The sequence below is a fragment of the Arachis ipaensis genome, chromosome B4 (genome assembly GCF_059453495.1).
Source record: "Arachis ipaensis isolate K30076 ecotype BB chromosome B4, ASM5945349v1, whole genome shotgun sequence".
NCBI lineage: Eukaryota > Viridiplantae > Streptophyta > Magnoliopsida > Fabales > Fabaceae > Arachis > Arachis ipaensis.
The window spans coordinates 5,028,261-5,053,994 of NC_142439.1; the positions used below are offsets into that span (position 1 = coordinate 5,028,261).

Genomic DNA, 25,734 nt, shown 5'->3' on the forward strand with positions numbered 1-25,734 from the left:
TGGTTCATGTTTGCATATTCATCATGTTGGTAAAATGTGTTTTAAAATTAATTTGAGCTCAAAATTACTTACCTTAACTAAGTTGCTTCATATGCCTGAAATCACAAAGAATCTAATGAGTGTGCATCAATTCTGTTGTGATAATAGAGTTTTCTTTGAATTTTATTGTGATAAATGCTGCATCAAATCACAAGGAACTAGAGAACTATTACTCCAAGGAAGTGTTGACAAAGGCCTATATAGATTTGGGGACATCACTGCTGCACACACACCTTTTGCTTACACATCCTCATTAGCACAGTCTAATTCCTTTCTGATTTGGCATGCAAGATTAGGGCATCCGAATCATAATGTAGTGTCAAAAGTACTCAAAACTTGTAATCTTTCTATTTCACCTAATAAAGAAACTTGTGAAGCCTGGTGTGTTGGAAAATCACATCAGCTACCCTTCTCTCTTTCACAAACTATATACAATTCACCTTTAGATCTTGTCTACTCAGATATTTGGGGACCTGCACCCCAGGTTGATAACAGTGGAAACTGGTATTATGTGCATTTTATTGATACTTTTTCAAAATTCACTTAGCTTTACCTTATTAAATCTAGAGCTCAACTAAAATCAGTTTTTAATCACTTCCAACAAATGGTTGAATTTTAATGAAACACAAAATTAAAAATGTTACAATCTGACAACGCTGCTGAATATGTTAGCTTATAAAAAATTCTAAATGACAGAGGAGTGCAGCACAAGTTCTCATGTCATCACATCCATCAACAAAATGGATCTGCAAAGAGAAAGCACAGGCACATAGTGGAAATGGGCCTCATACTCTTGGCTGGTGCCTCTATGCCAACTAAGTTTTGGGGAGAAGTATTCACCACAACTGTAAAATTGATTAATGTCCTGCCAACTCCAGTGCTAGATGGAGTGTCCCCTATAGAGAAACTGTTTGGAAAAGAGCCTTCTTACTCAAGTCTCAGAGTTTTTGGATGTCTTTTCTTCTGTAAGAACTGTAACTAATCAACCGGTTAATTAAGTGATTATATTGCCCAAATTACGTTCTGAAAAGTTAGAGTGAGAATGTGAGGATTTAAAAGTGAGTTTTAGATTCAGTAGGTTTTTCTGAGTCAGAAAATGTATTTTCTGCGAAAAACCGTGAAAAACTGTGAACTGGCGGTTGAACCGGTTCAAGTCTTCCCAGTACCGCACGAGAAAAAGTGAAAACCGTCAAAAACCTTAAAAAAATATTAGAAGTTGAAAATCGGGCGTTAATTTTAAAGGTTTGACCCGAAGTTAGGCCAAACGGGTTAAAAACGCTAACGGGTTGGACCGGGCCCAAGCCCAACATATATAAGGTTCATTTAATGAACCCTACCCTTTCAAAAACACACACACATCAGAATTGAAAGAGGGAGAGGAGAAGAGATTGAGCATTATTCACTTCAATCTTCTCAAGCTTATATCTTGAGCTACAGAGCTCCGATCGCCGCACCGTTTGCAGTTACGCGTTCCTTGTGAAGAGCTCTACAAAACCCATATAAGAAACTGGTAAGTAAAGCTCAAAATCCCTTCAGTTCTTCTCCTCAAAATTTTGGGTATTTAGGGCTTATGGTTAAGTGAGTTTTTGTGATTTTGGATGTTTAGGTTCACTCTAATCATTGCTTAGCATTGGATTTTGGCTATCAAAACTGTTGGAAAAGGTAAGAGACATTAAATCCTTGTGAGATTATATTTATGTTGAATCCTGGGTTGATTTGTGGTGATTTGTATGTATATAGCTTGATTATTGTGAGTTTGGGAGCTATTGGAACATATTGGTGCTTGTTGGAGTGGAAGTGGAAGCTTGATTGTGGTGGAAAGCTCATTTGGTGCTCAATTTTGAGTTTTTTGACATATTAGAAATCGGCCAAGGTATGGTTTTGGTTTCCTCTATGTAGTATATAATATTCATGGACACTTAGGCTAGTGACCTATAGGATAGGTTGGAATTATGTGGTTGTTGATGATGGTTTATTTCAAAATGCATGTTGAATTGGTAATGTTATGTTGAGAAATAATGATGTTGAAGCATGATGTTTGATGACTTGAATGATTGTGTGTTGTTGGATGTGGATATAAAGTATGAATGGAATTGATGATGATAAGTGATGGGAACAAACTAATGATTGGTGAAGATGTTGGTGGAGAATTGACTTTAGTATCATATATGTGGTATTTGATGATTGAGAATGGTGAATTGTGATTTAAAAGGGTAGAGTGTACTAGAAATGAAAGTTTGGAATGATTTGGTATGGTTTTTGTTGTGTTTTATAAGAAATTGTGGAAATTGTGAAGTTTGGTAAAAGTGGATTTTTTGTGAACTTTGTCTGATTATAACTTTTGCCTCGATTTTCAAAATTGGTTGAAATTAGTTTAGAATTAAAGTTTATTGAAAACTCTTCGAAACGATATAAAGTTTGAAAGATTTTGAATTTTGTAGAGGAAGTTATGATCATTCAAAGTTGGTGTTGAAAATCTGAAATTCTACAGAGTTGCAGAATTTTGTGTTTTCTGGTATGTGCGGACGCACACCTCTGCGAAAATCTTGTCCTGTGCGCACACACAAACCTATGCGTACGCACACGCAGAGGAAGGCAGTCTGCTTGCAGCGCTAGAACAGCATGCGCGCACACACCAAAGAGAAAATGCAACATGTGCGCACGCACACGTTAGGAAGGCTAGTCTGTTAGAGGCGCTGACACAGGTTGTGCAAGCGAACAGACATTGAAAGTTTTGACACCTGTGCGTACGCACACCTCTATGCGTATGTACACTTTTAAAATCTTCCTGGGCGTGCGCACGCACACCCCTGTGCGGCTGCTCATGCCCTGTTTCTCAAATTTTACTTTATTTTCAACTATTCTACCTTCCCAACAAGGTTGTAAGCTTCTCTAACACCATTTTAGGACTCTTGGGCCTAGTTTTGGATATTTATAACATTGGGAAAGAATTTAATGGCTTTAGATGATATTATTTGGGAAACTTAGAAAACGGAAGCCTATGTTTCTGGCGTGCTGAGGATGGTGTGACGCTATGTGATGAATGGTTGATGTATAAGATGAGAATTGAGGAACTGTTGAGTTCGGAATAAACATGTGAATTGACAGTGGTTGAGATGAGTCAAGGACTCGAATGTGTGATGAGGAATCATTGATGTATTGAAACTGTTTTCTGAAAAAACACTGCACTATTATTTTGTATTGAGATTATGAGACGCTATGCACCCGGCAGGGATGGCGGTTGGATCCCGCCTGTCGAGGTAGCGGCGGCGGCGTAAGGACGGTGGTCTGATCCCGCTTACGTTGAGATGTGAGGTCTGTGGCAAGAGTATCCCGCTCGCATCCCTTTGGATCTATAGAGCATGCAGGCGCAAAACCCTGGACAGTGATCCGAGCACTATATCTCGGGGGTTCCCATTGATGATTCCGAAGGGCGACATCTCCATGGAGATGTGTCGGGTTGGCAGTTGAACCGACAATGTGATATCACAGTCAATAGGGCAGGCATTTATCATATGCATTATCTATCTGTTTGTATGCTTTGACTACTTGAAATGGCTTGCATATTTGTATAACATGCCTATTTGCTATTTGAATTATTTGTCTTATATGCTTCTACTTGTGTTTTACTTGCATTGTATATTACCTGTGTTTTCTACTGGGATTGAGGAGGTTCGGAAGGCGGTGGCGATGGGATCGCTTGGAGGATCGGTTGGTGAAGGCTGTGGGTAGGCATGGCAACGGGTACCCACGGGGGCGGGGACATGCCCCCCGCCCCCCGCCTCCATATCCAGTCCCCGTCCCCGCCCCGTCCCCACCACGGGTAACGGGGACCCCGTATCCGCCGGGGATCGGGGACTCCACGGATATCCACGGATTTTTACAAAATTAAAAAAAATTGGAAAAAATTGGGAAAAAAAATGAAAAAACTATATCAATCATCATGTTCCAATTGTCTCCAAAGCATTAACAACAAAGACATCAACAACATGTTCCTTATCTCCAAAGACATTAACAACATTAACAACAACAAAGATATTAACAACATTAAAGAAATAAAAACAATTGGATAATTTTATCAATGAACATGAGTATATTACGTGGCAAAAATGTTCATTTGATGCAAAATAAAATTAAAAAAGAATTATTTCATGGATAGTAATTGCAGACAAGAGTAAAAACTTCATCTACAACAATGTCAAACAAGCTGGAGCGTCTTTTTCATTTAGACACATTGTTTTGCGTGATGAAATACTTTTGAGCGTGACTGGCCACTTGAGTAGGGGTCCTTGATATAACATAGTTCCTTGCAATTCCACGCCAATCACCTTTGCCCAACTTTTGTAATCCAAGTAAAAATATTTTGTTCCTCTTCAGTCCTTGGAACCCCTACATATTGAAAATTATAATTTAACTATAAGAAAATGCTGCATAAATGTGTTTGCTTGTCTTCATTTAGGATATATGGTAGCATTGTTGGAGTCATGTGCAATGTAAAAATGAAATTAATTTAGAACAAATGAAAAGAAAACACCCATTAAATCATAGCGAAAACAGGCATCTCAGCTAATGCTTGAACACCATTTAGAATCTAATTACTCTAATCACAAATCAGAATCAGAAGTTCATAAATTCAGAAATCAAAATCTAATTACCCTAATTTAGAAATTCAGAATCTAATTACCATAATCACAAATCAGAATCAGAAGTTCAGAAATCAAAATCTAATTACCCTAATTCAGAAATTCAAAATCTAATTACCTTAATCACAAATCAGAATCAGAAGTTCAGAAATTCAGAAATCAACTTACCCGACACAGAAACCACAGCAAAGACCGGCGATTTGGCAGACAAACGTGAAGAGGAGAAGATGACGACTGGCGACGGTGAGCTCAGGACCACCAGTGAGAGACCGAGCCACTCAGGAGGCGGCGCTGGGTCGTGGGAGGCGGCGGTCGGCAGTGTTTGGGAAGGAGACAGAAGGGGCTGAGGGTTTGAACTTTGAGGAGGAGTGGAGAGGAGACGAGACGAGACTGCGACACTGAGGGACCTAGAAGGTGGGAGGCGGCGGTCAGCGGTGTTTGAGAAGGAGAGGGACTAATGGTTTGAGCTTTGAGGAGGAGTGGAGAGGAGAGGAGACGAGATCACGAGACTCTCACTCTGTCTCTGAAGCAGGGATTCAGGGAAGCATATGTGCGGCTAGGGTTGCTGTCCAATGGCTCAGTCACATATTATATATATAAGGGCATTTCCGTCATTTCATTTAAACGGGGATTTAACGGGTCTCCATGGGGCGGAGACCTCTCCCCCCGCCCCCGCCCCGTTTATTATACGGGGCCCGTCCCCGTCCCCGCGGGTATAAATCACTCCCCATACCTGCCCCCGGCGGGTAAATCCCCGCGGATACCCGCCCCGCCAGGGATTTTTGCCATGCCTAGCTGTGGGACAGCGGTGTTTGGTTAGAGTAGAAATCCCCTAAGATAGATTACCCGGTTTATTTATGCTAAGGTTTATATATTTATGCCTATCTGTTTTAGTATGCCTTAAGTTTGAATATTGTGATGGATATGGAGCTTAGGATTGCCTTTGGCGTCTTGGGGTCTTATATCCTACATCACTGGGCACTGTTACCATACTGAGAACCTCTGGTTCTCATACCATATTTCTGTTGTGTTTTTCAGATGCAAGTCGCAACCCACCTCGATGAGTTGTCTGGTTGGTGACAGAAGCGTAGGATCCAGATATCTTTTTGAGTCTTTTTGGCTTATTTTGTATATGTCTCTCACACTTGTATTTTGTTTTGCTTAGAGGCATGTATTTGAGAGAACAAAATTTGATAAGTTGTTTTCACTGTCTGGTTCTTTTTGGTCTGTATATGGCTAGCCGGCTTAGACTCCGCAAGCCGTGGCTAGATTCTTATGATATTATACTATTATATTTTGATATATCTTATTTGTATCTTGTGCTTTAAGTTAGTAGCTTCGTTAATACGTTTTGCGCTTTTTAAATCCTGATTTTGAGCTATATCCTTCATCGGGTTTCTAGATTATACTATTCTTTATATATATATATATATATGAGCTTAGAACTGTCGTAATCTCTGATTAACCTTTGCTTTACGACGCGAGGTAAAGCTTGGGCTAATTAGGGTGTTACAGCTTCCCTCATCAAAGGCCTTATAACAAACATAAGCTGGACCTTAGATCTTCACCCTGCACGTTCATTGGCTATAGCACAGCTCACAAGGGATACAAATGTCTCACTCAAGATGGAAATATAATAATTACCAGAGATGTGGTATTTGTTGAAACCAAATTCCCCTTCAAGGAACTCAACAAGCAAAACCAGTCCTCAGTAGCAGTAGTTGATCAAACAACATCACAAGTGCCAACTATTCCTAAACTCCCAATCTCAATAGCTCAAAATCACTCAAGTTTAATCTCAACACCAACACCAGAACCTTCACCTCCAATACCTCATTCAAGTCCAGCCACAACAAATAACCCTTCAAGAGTCCTTTCTCAGCAAATAAGAGATAATCTTCTTCAAACATCATCACAGCAACTCTTGAGTACTCAACAAGTAACAATGCCAGCTTCAATTCAACAACAGCCTCAATCAGCCAGCAACTCTCAAAGGCCAGTAGCAGTGTCCTAAATCCCAACACCAGTTCCAATTAATGACTTAGAGATTATGCTTCCAATTTCTAAACCACCTCGCACAATAGTTACAAATGTGCACCCTATGACAACCAGAAGTAAGACAGGGATAGTAAAGCCTAAGGCGTTTTAGGCAAGCTTAGATCCAAGGAGTGTGAAACAGGCCCTCGACATGCCTGAATGGAAAGCAGCTATGGACTTGGAGTATGATGCCTTAATGAAAAACAACACATGGGAGCTAGTGAAGCTGCCTCCAAACAGAAGTGCTATAGGGAGTAGATGGGTGTTCAGAGTCAAGTACAACTCAGATGGGTCTCTTAAAAAATACAAGGCAAGGCTAGTTGCTCAAGGCTATGCACAAAGACCAGAATTCGATTTCACAGAAACCTACAGCCCTGTAGTAAAACCCACCTCCATAAGGATAATACTGTCTATTGCCTTGGCAAACTCATGGCCAATAAGGCAACTTGATGTCAACAATGCCTTCCTTCATGGTGACCTGATGGAGGAAGTGTATATGAAGCAGCCTCAAGGGTTCGAATAGGGAGATTCATCACTAGTTTGCAAATTAGCAAAGGCTCTCTATGGCCTAAAACAAGTACTAAGGGAATGGTATTGCAAGCTAGCTAACGGTCTAAATGACATTGGTTTCAAGCAAACAAAATCTGATGTGTCAGTTTTCCAAAGTGATCTTAATGGAGCAAAAACGTTTGTGCTGGTTTATGTAGATGACATATTAGTCACTGGTGAGTCTGAAGATACAATGAAGCAAGTCATCGAGCAGTTGAATGCAAAATTCGCTCTAAAGGACATGGGAAGCCTATGCTACTTTCTTGGAATTCAAGTGACAAATACAAGCAATAGTGGTTTGATTCTCACCCAGAAAAAATACATAAAGAAACTGATGAAGAAGGCCAACATGGTGGGCTGCACCTCGTGCCACACTCCCCTGGCATCTACAGTCAAACTATCAACTTGTGGTGGTGCCAAATTTCATGACTCTACACTTCACAGGTCCATAATTGGCAGTCTCCAGTACCTGACTGTGACAAGACCTGAAATATCATATAGTGTACATAAACTAGCACAATTTGTTCAATCCCCACTAGAGTCTCATTGGAAAATGGTAAAAAGGGTGCTTAGGTACTTGAATGGAACTTCTAACCATGGGCTGCATCTAAAGAAGGAAGGCTCGATGACGATGAATGCCTATAGTGATTTAGATTGGGCTGGGGATCCTGATGACAGAAAATCCACCAGTAGCTACTGCGTCTTCCTAGGATCAAATCTAGTGTCCTGGGCTTCAAGGAAGCAAACTGCAGTGGCAAGGTATAGTACTGAGGCAGAATATAGAAGCATGGCAGACGTTGTTGCTAAGCTGATTTGGGTGAAGAACCTACTTTGTGAGCTCCAATTTCCACCAAAGGAGCCTCCCCTGCTCTACTGCGAGTCTGCGACAACCAAAGTGCAGTGTTTCTGGCTGCAAATCCCATCTTACACTCCAAATCCAAGCACTTTGAGATCGATCTTCACTTTGTAAGAGATCATGTTAACAGCAGGGACATGGCAGTAGTCACATTCCAGGATCAGTGCAAGTGGCTGACATCTTAACTAAGGCAATCCCTTCAGAATCAGAGGCTTTCTGCACTTTAGAGATCGGTTAAGTATTGTTGAAGCTACAGTCGTGTCCCAGAAACAAGATACAGTTGCTGTGAAAAACAAGGAAGAATAAAACTAGAGATGATGATGAGTGTATTAAGCACTGTAATCAAATCATTTGAGAAGCATGTGCACTGCTGTGAATTCAATCCAGTTAGAATCAGTCACAAGCTTCAGTTGCAAGTTTCAGTTAGTTAGTTACTAGCTTCCAGAAGCTTCAGTTAGTTATCAATTCAGTTGTGTTATCTCTCAGCTATAAATAGCTAAAGTCTACTTGTAATTCACACTTTTCTGATTAACTTTCACTTTGCTCAATAACAGAACTCCCCATTCTTCTCTCAAATCTCATTCTCATCCCTTCTCTCCATCTTTATCATGCTCCTCTACTAAGCTCAGTTCTGTTCTCTATATTCTGTGTGCATAAAGCACTAATATCTTCAACGTGGTAACTTCTTCTCTCATCCCACACGGTAACCAAAAAGCCAACCCTCCTCTTCTTCGTTCATTCTTTCTTCTTTCGTCCACATTCCTATCTCTATTGCTCCATCCATTTTAAAAAACAAATCTAAAAGTTAAAAGTTGGCTTTCCCTCACTCAACAACAAAGAAAATGACAACCTTATACATAGAAATAGGTACATATTTTATATGTTTTATTAGTAGTTAATTAAAGTTAATCCTAATTTTTTGAGTTAAAAATTTTAGAAACAAACTGTATATAATTTTTTAATTATTTTTTTGTTTAGTAGATAAATAAATTAGTTGTTAGTTAATTAGGAGTAGTTAGAGAATATATTTTCTTTGTTATAATTATAATAGTAGTATTAGTTGTTAGTGTTAGTAAATTGTTGTTAGTGTATAATATTAATTGGATGTTAGTATATCTTTTTTTAATTTTAGTTTTAGTTTAATTAATTTTTTTAAACAACAAAAATTTTATTAATTTTAGTTTTATTTTATATAATTTTGTTGAAAAACAGCCGGTTTTAGTAATTTTAGTTTTTTTTTTTTTTGTAAAACATACCTTTTTAGTAATTTTAGTTATATTTTAGATATTAAAAAAATATAATTATTTAGTAATTTTAGTTTTATTTTAAATCATTGATTTCAAAAAAAGAATTATTTATTTAATATTTGTTAGTGTATAATTTTTTAGTGATTTAAGTTTTTGGGTTAAAATTTGATTAAAATATATTAGCCTTATTATCATTTAAAGACTATAGGTTAATTTTTGGAAAATTAACATCTTTGATGTTTTCAAACTCAACGTATAACTTGATAAGTGAGACTCGTCTTTTAATTAGATGGTAGGTCAAAAACATTCTTTGCATATCAGCTTCATCAGTCACATGCATTATTTGAAGTTGAATGAAACCACCAAATATTAGTACAGACCATCTGTACATCATATTTGTCACTCCCTTCAGGTCTTGATGATCTACATTCTGACAAAGTATACTCTTAAGTCATTCATATGTTATTGAAAGAGGAACAACAATAACACATGAATTCTCTAACAAAAAATTCACACCTTTATGTATATCATGCAAAATCTGACCATTAAAATATATTATTAAACTAACATAACTCTCTATTTTATATACTTACTATATTTATCTATAACTCATTGGCTAGAAATTAGTCCATAGGCAAATAATCTTTAAAAGGGTTTATAAGTTAGAAAATTGGCTAGAAATTCTAAATTATCGTTATAATTAATTCTTACTTTTAAAATAAAAAGTTTAATTTTTTTATTTTTAATATTTTAAAATTAATATATATAATTAACTAAATTTTATTCATTATAATTTAATAATTAAGATGATAAATTAAGAACTTGTTTAAATAAATTCCTAAAAAAGAATTTTTGAGTTATTTAAAAAATAATTTTATATTTTTATTTATTAATTATATTTGAGTATAATAATATAAAAATATTATCAATTTATTTATTTATTATATAAAAACTATTTTTATTTTTAAATATTTTTGTTTTTGTTATTAAGAATTTATCAAACGTATTAAAAAATAAAAAAAAATCAACAATTTAATGGCATCTAATCAAGCCTAATCCTTGTATCATTACCGGATGGATGACTTACTTATTGAGTAACACAAAGACAAAGGAGCAAAGCTCCATTGAGGAGGAGGGTCTTTCAGTTTCGTTACTCTGATTCTGAACCCTCCCAACTCCAACTCACAGCTCCAATAGGAGGAAGCTTTCAAACACAATCCTTCTATTCAATTCCTTTCCCGTAACCAATCATCGCAGCGATAAATGCCATAGAAAAAGAAGAGATAGAAGAATGTCGTATACGGGATTTGGGAAGGGTTCTGGACCCTCCGCACCTCCCAAATCCCAACCCCCTTTCGGCTTCAACAACTCTTTTCCTCGTCCTTCTCCTTCTCCTCCTTCTCCTCCTCCTTCTTCTTCTCTCCCAACCCCTCCTAGACCCAGGTACGCCTATTTTATTATTCAAAATCATTCTTTTATGAGATTTGAATCAGTGTGGGTCTTATGTTGCTCTAGGAAGTTATACTTGGATTCTAAGTATGTGTTGATATGTGCAAGATTTGATCTTTTAGATGTGGGGTAGTCTTTATTGGACAAGGAACAGAGAGTTTTCAGTGGCAATGGGGTTGCTTTGCTTATTTGCTTACTTTTTTTGAAAAACAAAAAGGTTCATATGGGTTTTATTGCATATATGGTTTTCTGGTGAAGTAGGATCTCAGCAGGTGGTGTTGTGCAAGTTCACCATTACTTTAAGGTGGGAGAAATTGGGGGAGGATACCAGAGCACAATTTTTGTAGTTGCACTTGGATCAACTCACAAACTGCATAGTGATTGAGAGATTGATTTTGTGGGGTAGGGACTAGGGCTTTAACGCCTAGGATTCAAGATGGAATATGGATGTCATGGATATATGCTTTAGGTCTATGGACTGTGATAGTGAATGTTGGGTAGTAGAATGCCAGACTCAGAGTCCACTATGTAATTTAAATTCTATCAACAGTTCAACGTGGCTGAGTAAATGCAATAAAATAAAAGATTAGGAGTGGATGTATTTGGCAGAAAGTTTGTGCTGTCATTGATTAGGATATGAATGAAGCTGACCTTAAGGTGACTAATATGGACCCATACAAAAAATGGTTCAAAAGGAATATAGTCAAATTAAGAAGGGTAAAGGAAAATTGAAGAAAACCTTGGGACATTAAGAAGGTACTCCTATTGGATTTGGTTTACAATTGAGCTGAATGGTATCCATGTAGCCTACTCTATATACGGGTGCTAAAGCTTTTCTGTTCGCTGTTGTTGCTTATGTGAGTTTGTGGACATTTATGTTAATCTCTATTTAGCAACTTCAGTGAGTGAGTTTATCTCTGTAAACATTCCTATAGAGAAACTCATTGAAAAGAACCATGGTTTGTCCCTTGTTGAGAAAAAGTTTGGATGTAGTTATCTTCAAGATGTTTCATTGCATGGTGCATTATTGACAGTTTATATTTTTCTTTCAGATCCATTGAATCTTCTGGTTGGAGTAATGTTCAGAGACCTTTCTATAGAGATTTAGAAACTCATACTCCTGTAAGATCCACTCCTGTCACAACATTTATTGCTTCACGCGATTCCACAAATGGTGTTACAGCCAGAATTTCTAGATTTCCAAACCCAGAACGGACCAGATCTCCCCCTGTGTCCTATGAAGATCTTGATGATTTGAGAGACCCTGACCAAACAGTTCAAAGAAATAAGTAAGATAATTTAATCTACAATAGCACATACCTTTGAATTTATTATGTATTTTGTATTATGTATCAGGATTTGAGCATTAGCAACTTTTTTTTAGGTGCAAGTGTCAAAATGTTATTTGCATAAGGCTGAAATATGTCAGTCCAGTACTTAACTTTTGTTATCTGTGTTGGCTTCTGCATTGAACTTTATCAGGGAACCAACGTATTCCATGAAAACTCATTTTGTTGGATTCAAGGTTTACATCATATCAATAAAGACTACTGTAATGGATAAATAGGGTGGTTTGTCTAACCCTTTTTGGTGTCTTCTTATGTTAGAAAAATCAGATCATATTTTGTTATATGTAAATTTAGATTTTAAGCGCTAATAATGTATGAATCGCATCATTCTTCTTGACTTGAAAGAAAATTATGAAGTTTCATCTCTAATGTAAGTGTGTTTGTTGTTCAAAATTTTAATACCCATATTCTATATATGTTGGCTTAAATCTAAGGGGATGACAGATTCATTTTTTATTTTCTGGCCCGTGAAAGCCAATTTAGTTTTGGCATTCTTCTCATCACATCCTTTAAACTCTTAATATTTACCATGACGTGTCATGCCCAATGGGTCATTACTTTCACGTTACTCATTTATTTGAAGTCTCGCTTTGCTGCTGATTTCTGTAGCCAGTCAAGTTCACCAGTTGATGGTCGCGGTCATTTACTTCATTTAAAATCACCACCACAATCAGCTCCTTCATTACCTTCAAATCATCACTCTGTTTGGAATTCTCAAAGTCCCTCAACTTCTGTCCAGCAGTAAGTTTTAGGTTCAACTCTCTCTCTTTATCTCGCCGCCCAATTCATTTTCTCTGGAATTCCCCATGTGCATACAAACATTATAATCTGAAACATGAAACATGTTTTGTTGTTTTTAATGTAGGTTAGATTATGAAATGCTGCATCTTGGTCTGAGTAATTATTCCAGTGTTTCATCGACATCTTATTATACATGACTTGTCTTTTTTAGCTTATCCATCCTAGCATGGTGGGATAAGGAGTCACCATCTGATTCCATCTCAATATTCTAAATGGTATTTGTCATAGATCAAGGTATTCTTTTTATACAGGCAAGCTTTAGCTCCCAGAGCATGGAATGGCCAAGCCAGTTTATCAGCCAGTTATGCTAACCCTTCGAACCATCAAAACCTTTCCCCAGGCCCTCCATATATTGGTTCTCAGAATCTCCAGAATAATGTTACAAAAGAACTTAACAGTCAAGGGTCAAAGAGGACTAGGTCACCTCCTTCTTCTGCCATCAGACAGGAAGTTGTTCATAAAGAATTTAGAAGGTATTGTCGGGGCATTTTATATTTTTTTCCTGTACTTAATGATGCTATTATTTGATGCAGCTTAGTGTATACAGTTATTTAAGCAGTATATTTGATTTTCATTTCATCTAGCTCAATGAAATCTTGAGAAGAATGATTTGTTGTTTGTAGGAAACAGTTGATTAAACATGGCTTAAACATATAATTAGTTACCAGCAAATTGAAATAATTTCTAGACTTTGGATCACTTCCTGTTTGCAGACATCTTAACCTAAGTATTTTTAGTAAATGTGAAAAGCAAAAGGGGTTTTATGATTTAAAAGCACTTTAGAAGGCTAATTAAAAGGTGACCAACATCTTTGGAGGAGGATTCTGCTGATTGTCTGAGTAGAGATGATGCAGAAGAATCTCATCGATTCTCTCTTTCCTCTGCCTATAGTTTAGCAATTTGCTTGTGATGAATAATATGTATGCAAACATCCTACTTTCTTTGTTTTCTGTAGTATATCTGAGTTATAAACACGATGAAACAGAATGTGCATTTGTTGAGCCTGTTTTACTTTTCTTCTTGTAGGCCTTCTATATCTCCACCTAGAATGACAAATACGCCAAATGTTCTAAGGACTGGGCCTCCTCAAATGAATCAAAGATCCTTAACATCTGTTGTTTCTGAAGCCACTGATAGTGGGCCCATCAGCTCCACTGCAACTAAGAGAGGAAGGTCTCCTCCTTCATCATTTCCGGTCAATGAAACTGTTGAAGGCAACTCCATCTCCATAGAAGACAGCCCTGAACGGTATGATGTCAAGTGAAAATCCTTTGTTTTTTCACTCATTATTGTTTTGCTTTATCTATAATTGTTTTAAGGATCTTTATTCTTATGTGCTGTTCAGTGAAACGCTAGCCAAGGCAAAGCGTTTAGCTCGCTTCAAGGTAGAATTAAGCAAATCTGAACAGAATAGTGCTGATGTTGCTGGCCAGAAGGCTTCTGCAAATAGACATGAACAGTCTGCATTGGAGCAGAGATATGTTGGGGGGCATGCGATGGATTCAGCTGGAAACTTCGCTAATGGCCATGCTGTTTCTGATCATGAAGGCCTTGAAACATCCAAAGTAATTATTGGCTTATGTCCAGATATGTGTCCTGGTAGGTTTTTGAGATTTTATATCTACAAGTGAACATGTGCCATTTTTTAAAATCTTTTGTTTGATCACAATTCCATTTTTGAGATTTTTGAGATTTTTTCCAAGTATGCATAATTCCATATTTGTTCCTGGGTCCAAAATATCCAGTTTGAGAGGACTTCCATCTTTGCTTCATTTTGAAATTTCTTTTAAGATTAATGCTACACAGCCTGAAAAATTTAGTCAAAATCTTGGACATAATTCACCCAGAGTCCTTGATTGTTTCTTATCTAGCCCAAGATCGAAAATCATGACAACTTATTATGAGCAGAATTTTGGCAAAAAAAAAAAAAAAAAAAAAGAAAGAAAAGAAAAGCTCTAGCATTTTCCTTGTTTTAATTTTTCTAGTGTATCTTTTTTTCAAATATAAAGTATAAACTTTATTTCGGATAGGGATACTATTTTTACTTTCCTTTGGTGCTCTACTCTTGGTTTGTTTTATGCCGTGTCATTTTTTCTGATCTTATATACAATGGGGTTAAGGATGCCTCATCCTCACTCTTCTCTTCTCTCTATTAAATTTCTTCTTCTGCATATATAAATAAAGAAGTCCTAGAGCTTTAAGGGAATTCTTCAACTTAATAGGTAGTATAAGCATCTAGCTTCATTCTAATTTTGATTGGATCTGTATTTTAGAGTCTGAGAGGGGAGAGCGTGAAAGGAAAGGGGACCTTGATCAGTATGAACGCTTGGATGGAGATAGAAATGTAACCAGCAGACTTCTTGCAGTTAAGAAGGTGATTGTCATATTACTAATACTAAACTTCACTTTTTTTTTTTTCATAAATACTGTTATCACTTCTCATTAGTAACACATCATGATTCATGGCAGTATACTAGGACAGCAGAGAGGGAAGCAAGCTTGATTCGACCTATGCCCATACTGCAGAAGACAATTGATTATCTACTTTCTCTGCTAGATCAGCCCTATGATGAGAGGTTTCTTGGTGCATATAACTTCTTGTGGGATAGGATGAGAGCAATTCGAATGGACCTGAGAATGCAGCACATTTTCAATCAAGGGGCTATTACTATGCTTGAACAGATGGTACTTTTTTATTTTTAACAAAAGTATAATAAAACCTGATTTTTCTCTTAATTTAAGTGAAAATGATATCTATTTTTTCTGCAAGTTCTTTGTATGCTATATTGATTCAGGCTCAATACAAATATATATTGTGGATACTTATAGATACATTAGTTTCATATTTATTTGTTAAAATAATTTTCTGAAGGTCCTGGTGTCTTTTATCAAGAACCTGCATCTGCTTGGTGATGTTTGTAAGAGCAACATCTGGTGATGATTAAAAGTTTAAAACTCATGAGGCTGTTGAATTCTGTGGTTTCAGATCAAATTACACATCATTGCAATGCATGAATTATGTGAATACACAAAAGGAGAGGGATTTTCTGAGGGCTTTGATGCTCACCTCAATATTGAACAGATGAACAAAACTTCGGTTGAATTGTTTCAGATGTATGATGATCACAGAAAGAAAGGAATACTTGTGCCTACTGAAAAAGAGTTTCGAGGTTATTATGCTCTCCTTAAATTGGATAAGCACCCTGGCTATAAAGTAAGTTGTCCTTGTTGTGCTCTGATCTTTAACGTTTCATTGGCAATAGAAAAACCTAAGAAAATAAGCAAGTTATCCTAGGTTGAACCTGCAGAGCTATCCCTCGATCTCGCTAAGATGACTCCAGAGATAAGGCAGACTCCAGAAGTTCTATTTGCCCGCAATGTAGCAAGGTTTGTAATTTCAAATGGAAGTTAGCTACTTTTTTGTTGCCATGCATTGTGATCATCCCCTTTTGTTTGCTTTACAGAGCTTGCAGAACTGGTAATTTTATTGCCTTCTTTCGACTTGCAAGAAAAGCTACCTATCTTCAGGCATGTCTAATGCATGCGCACTTTGCAAAGGTATGAGACCACCTTGTATTTTGAAGTGCTCATAAAAACACTATAATTGAGCTTTTCCTTATTAAGGTTAGGTCTTCCATGTATAGACATCATTCACTTAAACAATCATTGTAGGTAATCTGTAACATTGTTTAAGTTGCTAGGAGGTAAACTGTTGTAGCTGTTTCCCTAAAATGATTATATTTTATATGTAATTCTAATTCAATAACTTAATGTACAACAATGTTTTTCATGCTAAACGGCGTGATTTGTTTACTGACCCCTTTATATCATATGCCACTTTCACCAGTTGCGTACCCAGGCACTTGCTTCTTTACATTCTGGTCTGCAGAATAACCAAGGTCTCCCTGTTTCTCATGTTGCTAACTGGCTTGCCATGGAGGTATTTTTTCATGGACAGATGTGGATGAATGGTTCTCTTGTTTCCTTTCTTTTTTGTCTACAGTGAGGCAGGACTTTCCAACTTCCTCTTACATTCACCTTTTTGTCATCAAAATTAGGATGAAGTTATAGAAGACCTCTTGGAGTACCATGGATTCTTGATAAAGTCATTTGAAGAACCATACATGGTGAAGGAAGGCCCATTTCTCAATGGTGATACTGACTATCCCACAAAACGTTCGAAACTTGTGCACAAGAAAAAGTCTGAAACAATAATTGAGGATGTATCACCCTTGAGTCAAGCTGAAGTACCACCTGCGGTAACTAAGATAGAGACAAGAAAGCAAAACAAGAAGGAGCCTCAAATAGTTCCGTCCATTGAAAATGGTAGTTCTAGACAGAAGCTTGATGAGGAAATGCCCGACTCACAAGTTACGTTGTCCCCAAAAGATAGCAAAGCAGGAAAGGCTATCCCCTGGATACAAAATAAGGAAGAGCTACTTGGTCGTCAAGACAGTGGAAAATATCATAATATGGCTACCCCTAAACCATCACCGGTCAACTTCCAATTCCCTAATAAAATGCCTGAGCCACAAGTTACTAGTGCGCATTCTGATTTAAATATGAGAGGCTCTCCTAGTCCTAGGAGAAACTTGAACTTTAATGTTGATGTGAGACCATTGGAGGTTGCACCAAAACCAGCTTCATCTGAAAGTTCATTAGTTAGTAGTATTTTTGTGCCACTTCCTGTGGCCCATGATGTATCCAAGGATCAGTCTCTTGTTATCCGCCAGGAAGAAAATGAGGATCAAGTGGATGATAACAGTGAAGACTTTCAAGATAAAGAAATTGCTGACGCCAAGCTGAAGTTGTTCTTAAGGTTTCACTTTTTTGTGCCTGATTTCATTTAGCATGTTCAGTTTTTAGAATATGAATTTGCCTGTTTTTTTGGAATCATTAAATTCTGTAATCTAATTTATTGTTCCCTCTGCTTTGCCAGGTTATGGAGGAGACGAGTGTCAAAATTAAGGACGTTACGTGAGCAGAGGCAATTAGCAACAAATGCTGCATTAGAGTCATTGCCATTGGGTCCTCCAATTCGACAATATACAAATGTAAGATTGGCATGGTTTTGTGATTTTCTCACTAAACTGCTCTTATATTTTTTGTTTTTCATCGTTAAATGAGCTGAACCACTGAAGACAGTTTTTATTGTTAAGTGAATTGAAGATGAGTACTTCCTCTTAAAGTAAAGGCAGTTCTTGCTGCTGAATATAAGATTGAAACCTTTTGTGAATTCATCATTTTAAATGCTTATTGGACTTCTGTGCTATTGACTTCCTGCTGAACTCTTCCAGTTATGCTTTAAAATTATTACTGAAATTGTGAAATCTATTTTTCCATAATCAAACTTGGAACAGTATGCATGAAAATGACCCATTTAGCATTTTCTTTTTCGTTTTTCCATTTAGCAATTTTTATTTTCAGTAAGAGTAATAAAACCATGAATTGATTATTGTATTGACTATGATGTTTTCCTTTACAATAAAGCAACCTGGTAGCTTTGACAAGTTTGACATCGATATAGCTATGAGGGAGAGATGTGAAAAGCAGGAAAAGTCACAAGCAAGACTTAATGTCTCGGAAATAGTTGCCAATACACTAGACAGAAGAAACAAAGAAGCTAAATGCTTGTGCTGGAAAATTATTCTATGTTCTCAGACGAACAGTGGATATGAAATGGGGTCAGCAGGCTGGTGGTTGGCCTCCAAGCTCATGCCTTCTAACGACAAAGATGTGATTTTGTCATCTCCTGGCTTAGCAATATGGAGGAAGTGGTTTTCTAGCCAACTCGGCACTGATCCTACTTGCTGCATCTCTGTAATTAGGGATACAGCACTTGGTAGATTAGATGAGGCAGCATCTGGGGCGAACGCAGTTGTGTTTCTTGTTTCTGAGAGCCTTTCATGGGAACTTCAGAGAATTCATCTCCATAATCTTCTGAACACAATTCCCTCTGGAGCTTGCCTACCACTATTGATCTTATGTGGTAGATATGACAAAGGGTTCTCTTCTATTATAATGCATGAACTGCACCTTCAGGACATTGATAAATTACGGGTTAGTTGCTTCCGGATTGTTTTCCTTATTGAAAACCAGCAGGTGGAACACTTAAGTGGATTTTTCAGTGATCAACGACTGAGAGAGGGTCTGGAATGGCTGGCAGGTGAATCACCTTTACATCCTTCCCTTCGTTGTGTGAAAGTACGAGAACTTGTTCATAGGCATCTTAGTTCCTTATCAGGGGCTCAGGACATCAGCAGTAACTACAAGTTGGGTCCGAATGACTGTATCTCATTGTTCAATGAAGCCTTAGATTGCTCATTGCAGGAAATTATTCTAGCTGCCAATTCAAATCCTGCTGGTTGGCCATGTCCGGAGATTGGCTTACTTGACAAGTCATGTGATGAAGATAGGGTGGTTAAAAGGTACTTGCCGACTTTAGGATGGAGCTCGAAAGCAAAAATTGAACCAGTAATTTGTGCTCTGCAAAACTGTAAGCTCCCTACGTTTCCTGATAATTTATCCTGGTTGGCCGGAGGATGTAAAGCTAGACATGAAATTGAGAACCAGAGGATACAGCTCGAAAATTGCTTGATCCTGTATCTGACTCATACTTGTAAGATGATGGGAACCCCATTGGCAACGAAAGAGGCACGTGTCACAATTCAAACCTGTTCTAGACTGGAGCTGCATGGCTCAGGCTATCGTGTAGTTCCTCACTGGGGCATGATTTTTCGTCGGATTTTCAACTGGCGATTGATGAGTTTATGTTGTGGGGATATCTCCATGGCTTATATCTCAGAATCTCATGATGTTGGTTTTCCAAGTTCGGATCTGGATATGGGATTTGATGCAAGTTTCACTTCATCTTATAATCTTAACCCTACTTTAGATGAATTAATCAGTGTTAATTTTGACACTCCTCTTCCTGTGAATGGTCATCCAGAGCCAAAAGCAATTCAACAAATTCCTCAGAAAGACTCAAATGATGTATTTCATAACGAGAGGAATGCTGAAACCACTTTCCATGTTGATGCAAGCATAAATACAGCTTATACTTTTGGTTTGAACAATGTTAGCAGTGAAGCATTAATGAAAGAAAATTCAACCAAAGAAGCTGATCAGTTAAGCAAGTTGTTGGAACAGTGTAACTTGTTGCAGGATGGCATAGCTAAGAAGCTCTCTATATACTTCTGAGTGGCTTGACTTTTTGTATACTTAGTTTTTCTAAGGTGATGTTGATTAGGAAATTTTGTATGATGAATTCTTTTCTATATTTATTTGGTTTCCTTGAGTTCACACATTGGAAAGGAATTGATACAGTGAACAGAAAAGTTTTTTAACTGTTAATTGTGTAAAAATGTAGTAAAGTTTAACACACTATTTAGCAATAAAATTGGCAGAAAATTTAATTGTGTATGTTAACTATTGTCCAATTAACTTTAAGAATACTAAAAGAATGTTGGCATATATCCTTATGCAAGCATTATTTTTTCATATCAAAGTTTCGAATAATATTAAAAGATTATATAGCATCTCTTGTCTAGCAAGCAGATTCTCTTTCTTAAAGTGTATAATTCATACTTCGGCAGATAGTTTCTCTATTTAAGGTATACAATTATAGAAGCTAAAATCTATCCATAGTTTCCTATTTCTTGTTTGGTTTCACCAAAAGGGAATTGATATGACAAACCTATGTAAAATGTGGTGTAAGATTACTGAACATATTGCCTGAACGTGAGCATTAGAAATAGTAGGATATCTTTTCATATAACAGACAATTTGGTACTGTTTTTTAAGGAGATTGATTGGTTAATGTGAGACCCATCACTAATCAAACAATTTGTAAAGCCTACAGGATTCAAAATGTTGAAACTTTGGAGACATGATGAGATTGTGGACAATGAAACTTAAGCATATGCTTATTATGGTCCATGAATCCACAACATGCTGAGTTGGAAAAGGGGCCTTATATTTTGTTGCATTCAATGAACCTATAAATCAAGACCACAAAAAAAACAGAACCTATAAATAATCAGACAATTTTAATTTGCTGGATTTTAAAGAGTTTTACAACTTTCTATTGTGATGAAATGGCATATTATAATTTGCAAAAAAGGAATAAAGTGAAAAAAATTAACTTTAACACCTACCAAATTCAAAATTATGATCCCTCCCCCCCCCCTCCTTAATTTTGATTCGGGAAGGGAAGATTGGGAAAATTCTATTGCAATTTTCTCCAGACCCCCGGAATTGAAGACTCCCAATAATTTAAAACATGAAAGTCGTTTTGAAATGCAATTTCATATTCAAGGAGGAAGGAAACAGTTATATTACACTGGACTCAGCATCAGCATGAGCGAGGATAATGAATTTACATTCTCAACAGCATCTTGCTTTGCCCTTCAAAGCTGACCAATTTACAATAATTCAATACGAATGAGTCAGTCACCAGCCATTCTTCCTGCATCATCCTCTCTCCATCAACTCAAGTAATTTATGAATACTCTTCCAATGCATAAATCTGGAGAGTCGAGGTTGTCGCGTCATCTGAGAAGACAAGTTCAAGTGGTTCTGCATGGTTAAATGATGATATGTAACCAGAATTGGAATATTGAGAATAGATGGAATATACATATATACATAGAACTAGGATGAAATTACACTGGTATAACTTAAGCTAATGTTTTCCAATGAAATTGAGCCAGCATTTTGACTCGATGAACATAGTGGCATTGTAGTAATTTACGATGATAATGTAGATGACACGAAGAATAGAAAATAAATATTAGATAGATATGTACCACATAGGAGAAATAACAAAGATACTTGGTCTTGTTCCATGAAGCCTCTATTTGAACACTGTTGATGGAAAAGGATAAATCTGAGAAGTCTTTGCAGAAACTAATAAACCATTAATATGAAATGATGCTAGTGAGTTTGTAGCAATCATATTGGTCTTTGACCAGTTGGTGAGGGAGCGACTATAGCTGGACTTCTCATTGAGACTGCATGCTGACATGTCTGTAAATCGGAGATTCCACTCCTCACAGAACGAGAAACTTCCGACACAGTAGTAGTGGATGTCTCTGATATTCCGTTTCCCCTCTTGGACCTTGTTAACATACTGGCATTGATGTCACCTGATCCAACTTGAGATGAACCTAACTACACAAAAATTTAAAGATTAGATAAACAAGCCAATAATCAAATGATAGGAGAGAATCAAATGATTGAACCACCAATAGAATTTTTAGCTCTGTATAAAATGCTTGCAAGAAGAATGTATGAGAAACAAATGTGTAAAATGTTGCCGTGCTTATCAACCCAATCAAAACCCCAGATCCAGATAATACTAAATACAGTAGGAAACCTTTAACAAACAATTATCTGAATAGAATTGGCCTAAGATAACTTCAAGTGAGCAGCACATTAACAAAACAGCACAATCAAATTTTGGAAGGATGGCGGCACAGGCAAGGGGGTAAGAATATGATGGGACACTACAAATTTGAAATCTTTATGCAGGGCTAAATTTAGAAAGCATAAAATACAAATGAGAAGGGTATAATATTCAAGTAATTCATACATTTGACAGGCCTTTGATCTGAACAATGATAATTGTTATATCATCTGTTCGGTTCTCATGTTCCAACCATAGTTTATATGACTCTCCAGCAATGGCGGCACATGCATCACGGGGATCTGAATAGCTTGCTGCCTGCACCATTACAAAAAATCATAGAATTCATCAAGACACTGAGTCATAACATTTCCTGAAGTAAAATAACAATAAAGAATTATTAGCAATAGCATTGCTAGGTTTGCCTTGTGAACTATTTCCAATTCAGGGTCACAGAATTGAAGCCTTTGCTATTTAGTTTAAAAACAACATTGAACATTAGAATGGATTGAGAAGAAAAATTTAGACACCATCTGAATAACAATACTAAAAAAAAATGGACATTTGGAAGGAAAGATATAGAATTAAAGAAGAAATAGGTAGCATGTCATACCATGTCAACAACAGTTTGGCTTGATAGGAACTCAAATATCCCATCACTTGCAACAACAAAGAATAGATGATTCGGTGTAAGCTGGACTGTTGACACCTCAGGAACAGCAATGACACCGATAGTCTCTGCCAAATTATCCCCAACACTCCTTGTAAAAGCAGTTCCAGGATACATTCCATTTTGAACCCACAACCTTGGAGGATCGCCACCCTGACTCTCTTCGTCACCCCAAGTTTGGATATTTGGATCCTTAAGCCCTTCTACCTGATCAACACTCAACACCCTTGCCCCAGAAAGCTTCACTCTCTCATATTCATCTCTCCGGAACGGTGTCTGATCCGAGGACAAGTCCTCAGCAATAATTCTATTCCCGTCCTTAACAGCTAGCACTGCTCTTGAGTCACCAACATTAGCTACATAAAGGGTATCACCAATAACAAGCACTGTAATTGCAGTGGTACCACTCATTGAATCATCAACATCACTGTTATGCAGTTCGTAATTCGTTGTTAAGAATGCAGAAGTGTAAGCCTTAACAGGGTCCTCCAACAATGCAGGGTCACTAGACAATGTTTCTACTAACCTATCCTTAACAAAGTTTGCACACTGTCCACCAAATTGACCATGACCATCATACACACCAAAGAAATGGACACTGGGGTTACCTTGAATCTGATTCCTAATGCAGAAACTATCTTGGTTTTCCTTTTCAGGTGAATCAGGGTAGTATCCTCTCTGGGTTAGAACAGAATACTCCAAAGTGAAGTTATGTGAAGGAACAGTAGCTACCTCCAATGGTCTCTGAGTGAGTATGTGCTTCCTTTGTGCACGGTAAGGGCCAAGTTCTCTGTAGTCTCTGGAGCCACCCTCTGACGGTGTAGGGTACCGGTTACAACACTTGCCATTGACACAGCCCATTCTTCAAACAGAAGGTGTGCAGCTAAAAAAAGCAAGAAACACAGAGCTCAAAAAGCAAAAAGCACAAACTAAAAGCTAAATTAGGCAATTCAGGGTGGAAGCTGCAGGCTACGAGCTTCTGAAAATCCACATTGTGGTTCCAAGCTTGATCCTTCAGCTGTTTATTCTGGGAGGAAAATGAACAAAAACCCTAGGGAGGGGCAAAATAAGCAAGGGGGAGGAAAGATAGGATTTTGAGGTGTGAACTGTGATCAGAGGTTGAGAAAAACAAAAGGGTAGTTGTTGAATTGGGACAGAGAATGATTTTGAAGGAGGCTACAGAAGAAAGCTGAGAAAGAATGGAAAAAAGCAGAACCCTAGAGAGAGAAGGAGAGGAAGCCCACAAAGGAAGCAAAAGGGTGAGGCATTTTTTCTGGCGTTTGATGGAAGGAAAAATAAGAGAGAAAGAGAAGCAGAAGGCGTGTGTAGTGGGGTTGTAGAAAATGAAAGAAAGAATTGTACTTTTCGTTGGGTTGCAGAGAGAGAGAAAGGATCAAAGGGAAAGCCGTGGTAGGAAGAAAGAGTCCAAATGGGGTTCACACTTCACAAGAGAGAGAATGAAGGAGACGCACACAAAAAACACGAGAGAGAGAGAGAGAGAGAGAGAGAGAGAGATTAAGAGAGGGACAAGGATTTGAGAGATTCTATTCTATGAGTGCATGGCTGGGTTTGTGTCTTCGCAGAAAGAAAGAAACAAAGACCAAGGCAACAACAACAACACACTACACTTGTAACTCACTCAGCAAATAGAGGTCAAAACCTACTCAAATCTTTTCATGCTTCAAGCTTTAATAATACAACTTTTATCAAATCTAATGACATTAGATTAAGATCCATCAATAATACTATATAGTAAAAAATTAAAATCTTATATTATTTAAAAGTAGATTAGATAATGATAAAATTGTGAAAGAATAAGAAAAGAAAAGAATGCGAATTTTTACTAATTGTTGATTGATTGAATTGAATTGTAAATTATGAAGGTAAAATTAAATATATATAAAGCATTGTCCTATGAAAGATAAAAACAACTAAAGATAAGATAAAGAAAAGAAAAGATAAGATAATAAAGACTAAAATTATAATTAAATTTATGTATTCTGTTGGGCTGAATTTGTGGGTCACGAGACTTTTTTATTATTGTCATAGGATAAGGTGGAAGAATAGTTTAATAGCTAATATACAAATTCATGATAAATTTAAAAGTTAATTTGTAAAAAAATTATTGTACGCATATTCATTTAGTAATTTATATATCATTCAATATAATTATTTAACAAAAAAATATATAATAGTTATTATTGTGTTTAACTGTTGTTTTTAAATTTAATTGAGTAATGATATGTATTTAAGTTAATTAATTAAAAAATTTAATTAATGGTATATCAAAATTAATTTAAAATTTATAACAGTTGATAATAAATGATATATTAATACTATATAAAAATTTAATTATTTTTATATTGTAAAAATATAAAGTTGATGTCATGTATGTAAACTTATTAATGTAGTATAGATACAAAAAGTAATATGGCATAAATTTATTTTATTATATGTTGATATTAATTTTGGCTAATTTTATGATGTCTTTTGTTTAGTGTTTAATTTTGTCTAAATTATCTTTTATAGTAATTTTAAAATATTTAAACTTTTTTAATTTTATACTTTTAAATTTAAAATTAATTATTTAACCTATTTTAACAATTAGATAATATCTTTTAAACACTATAACAAAAATCATTAATTTTTATATGATTTAGATAGATAGATAGATAGATTTATGTGTTT

At 36.6% G+C, this 25,734-nt stretch overlaps 2 protein-coding genes across 5 annotated transcripts; one reads left to right on the plus strand and one right to left on the minus strand.

Moving 5' to 3' along the window:
- The first annotated feature begins 10,432 nt into the window (after positions 1-10,432).
- Positions 10,433-20,392, plus strand: SAC3B (SAC3/GANP/Nin1/mts3/eIF-3 p25 family). Of its 2 annotated transcripts, XM_016341872.3 has the most exons (15): positions 10,433-10,814; positions 11,873-12,109; positions 12,779-12,910; positions 13,222-13,443; positions 13,997-14,218; positions 14,316-14,569; positions 15,244-15,344; positions 15,440-15,655; positions 15,957-16,184; positions 16,266-16,357; positions 16,435-16,528; positions 16,818-16,910; positions 17,029-17,789; positions 17,910-18,024; positions 18,461-20,392. In XM_016341872.3, the coding sequence occupies exons 1-15, from the start codon at positions 10,663-10,665 to the stop codon at positions 20,168-20,170; spliced, it is 4,629 nt and encodes a 1,542-aa protein (XP_016197358.1). In that variant the 5' UTR covers positions 10,433-10,662; the 3' UTR covers positions 20,171-20,392. The 2 variants fall into 2 exon arrangements, with proteins under 2 accessions (XP_016197358.1, XP_016197359.1); XM_016341873.3 differs by lacking the exon at positions 12,779-12,910.
- A 232-nt stretch (positions 20,393-20,624) lies between these two features.
- Positions 20,625-24,708, minus strand: LOC107638546 (Protein phosphatase 2C family protein). Of its 3 annotated transcripts, XM_088485871.1 has the most exons (5): positions 22,990-24,529; positions 22,563-22,694; positions 21,778-22,141; positions 21,311-21,547; positions 20,625-20,967 (listed from the first exon to the last, which is right to left on the minus strand). In XM_088485871.1, exons 1-3 carry the CDS (start codon positions 23,905-23,907, stop codon positions 21,923-21,925), a joined length of 1,269 nt encoding a protein of 422 aa, XP_088341997.1. In that variant the 5' UTR covers positions 23,908-24,529; the 3' UTR covers positions 20,625-20,967; positions 21,311-21,547; positions 21,778-21,922. The 3 variants fall into 3 exon arrangements, with proteins under 3 accessions (XP_088341997.1, XP_088341998.1, XP_088341996.1); XM_088485872.1 differs by lacking the exon at positions 20,625-20,967 and having other exon boundaries at positions 21,262-21,523; positions 21,778-22,137; positions 22,990-24,708; XM_088485870.1 differs by lacking the exon at positions 20,625-20,967 and having other exon boundaries at positions 21,262-21,523; positions 22,990-24,611.
- Between the last annotated feature and the right edge of the window lie 1,026 nt (positions 24,709-25,734).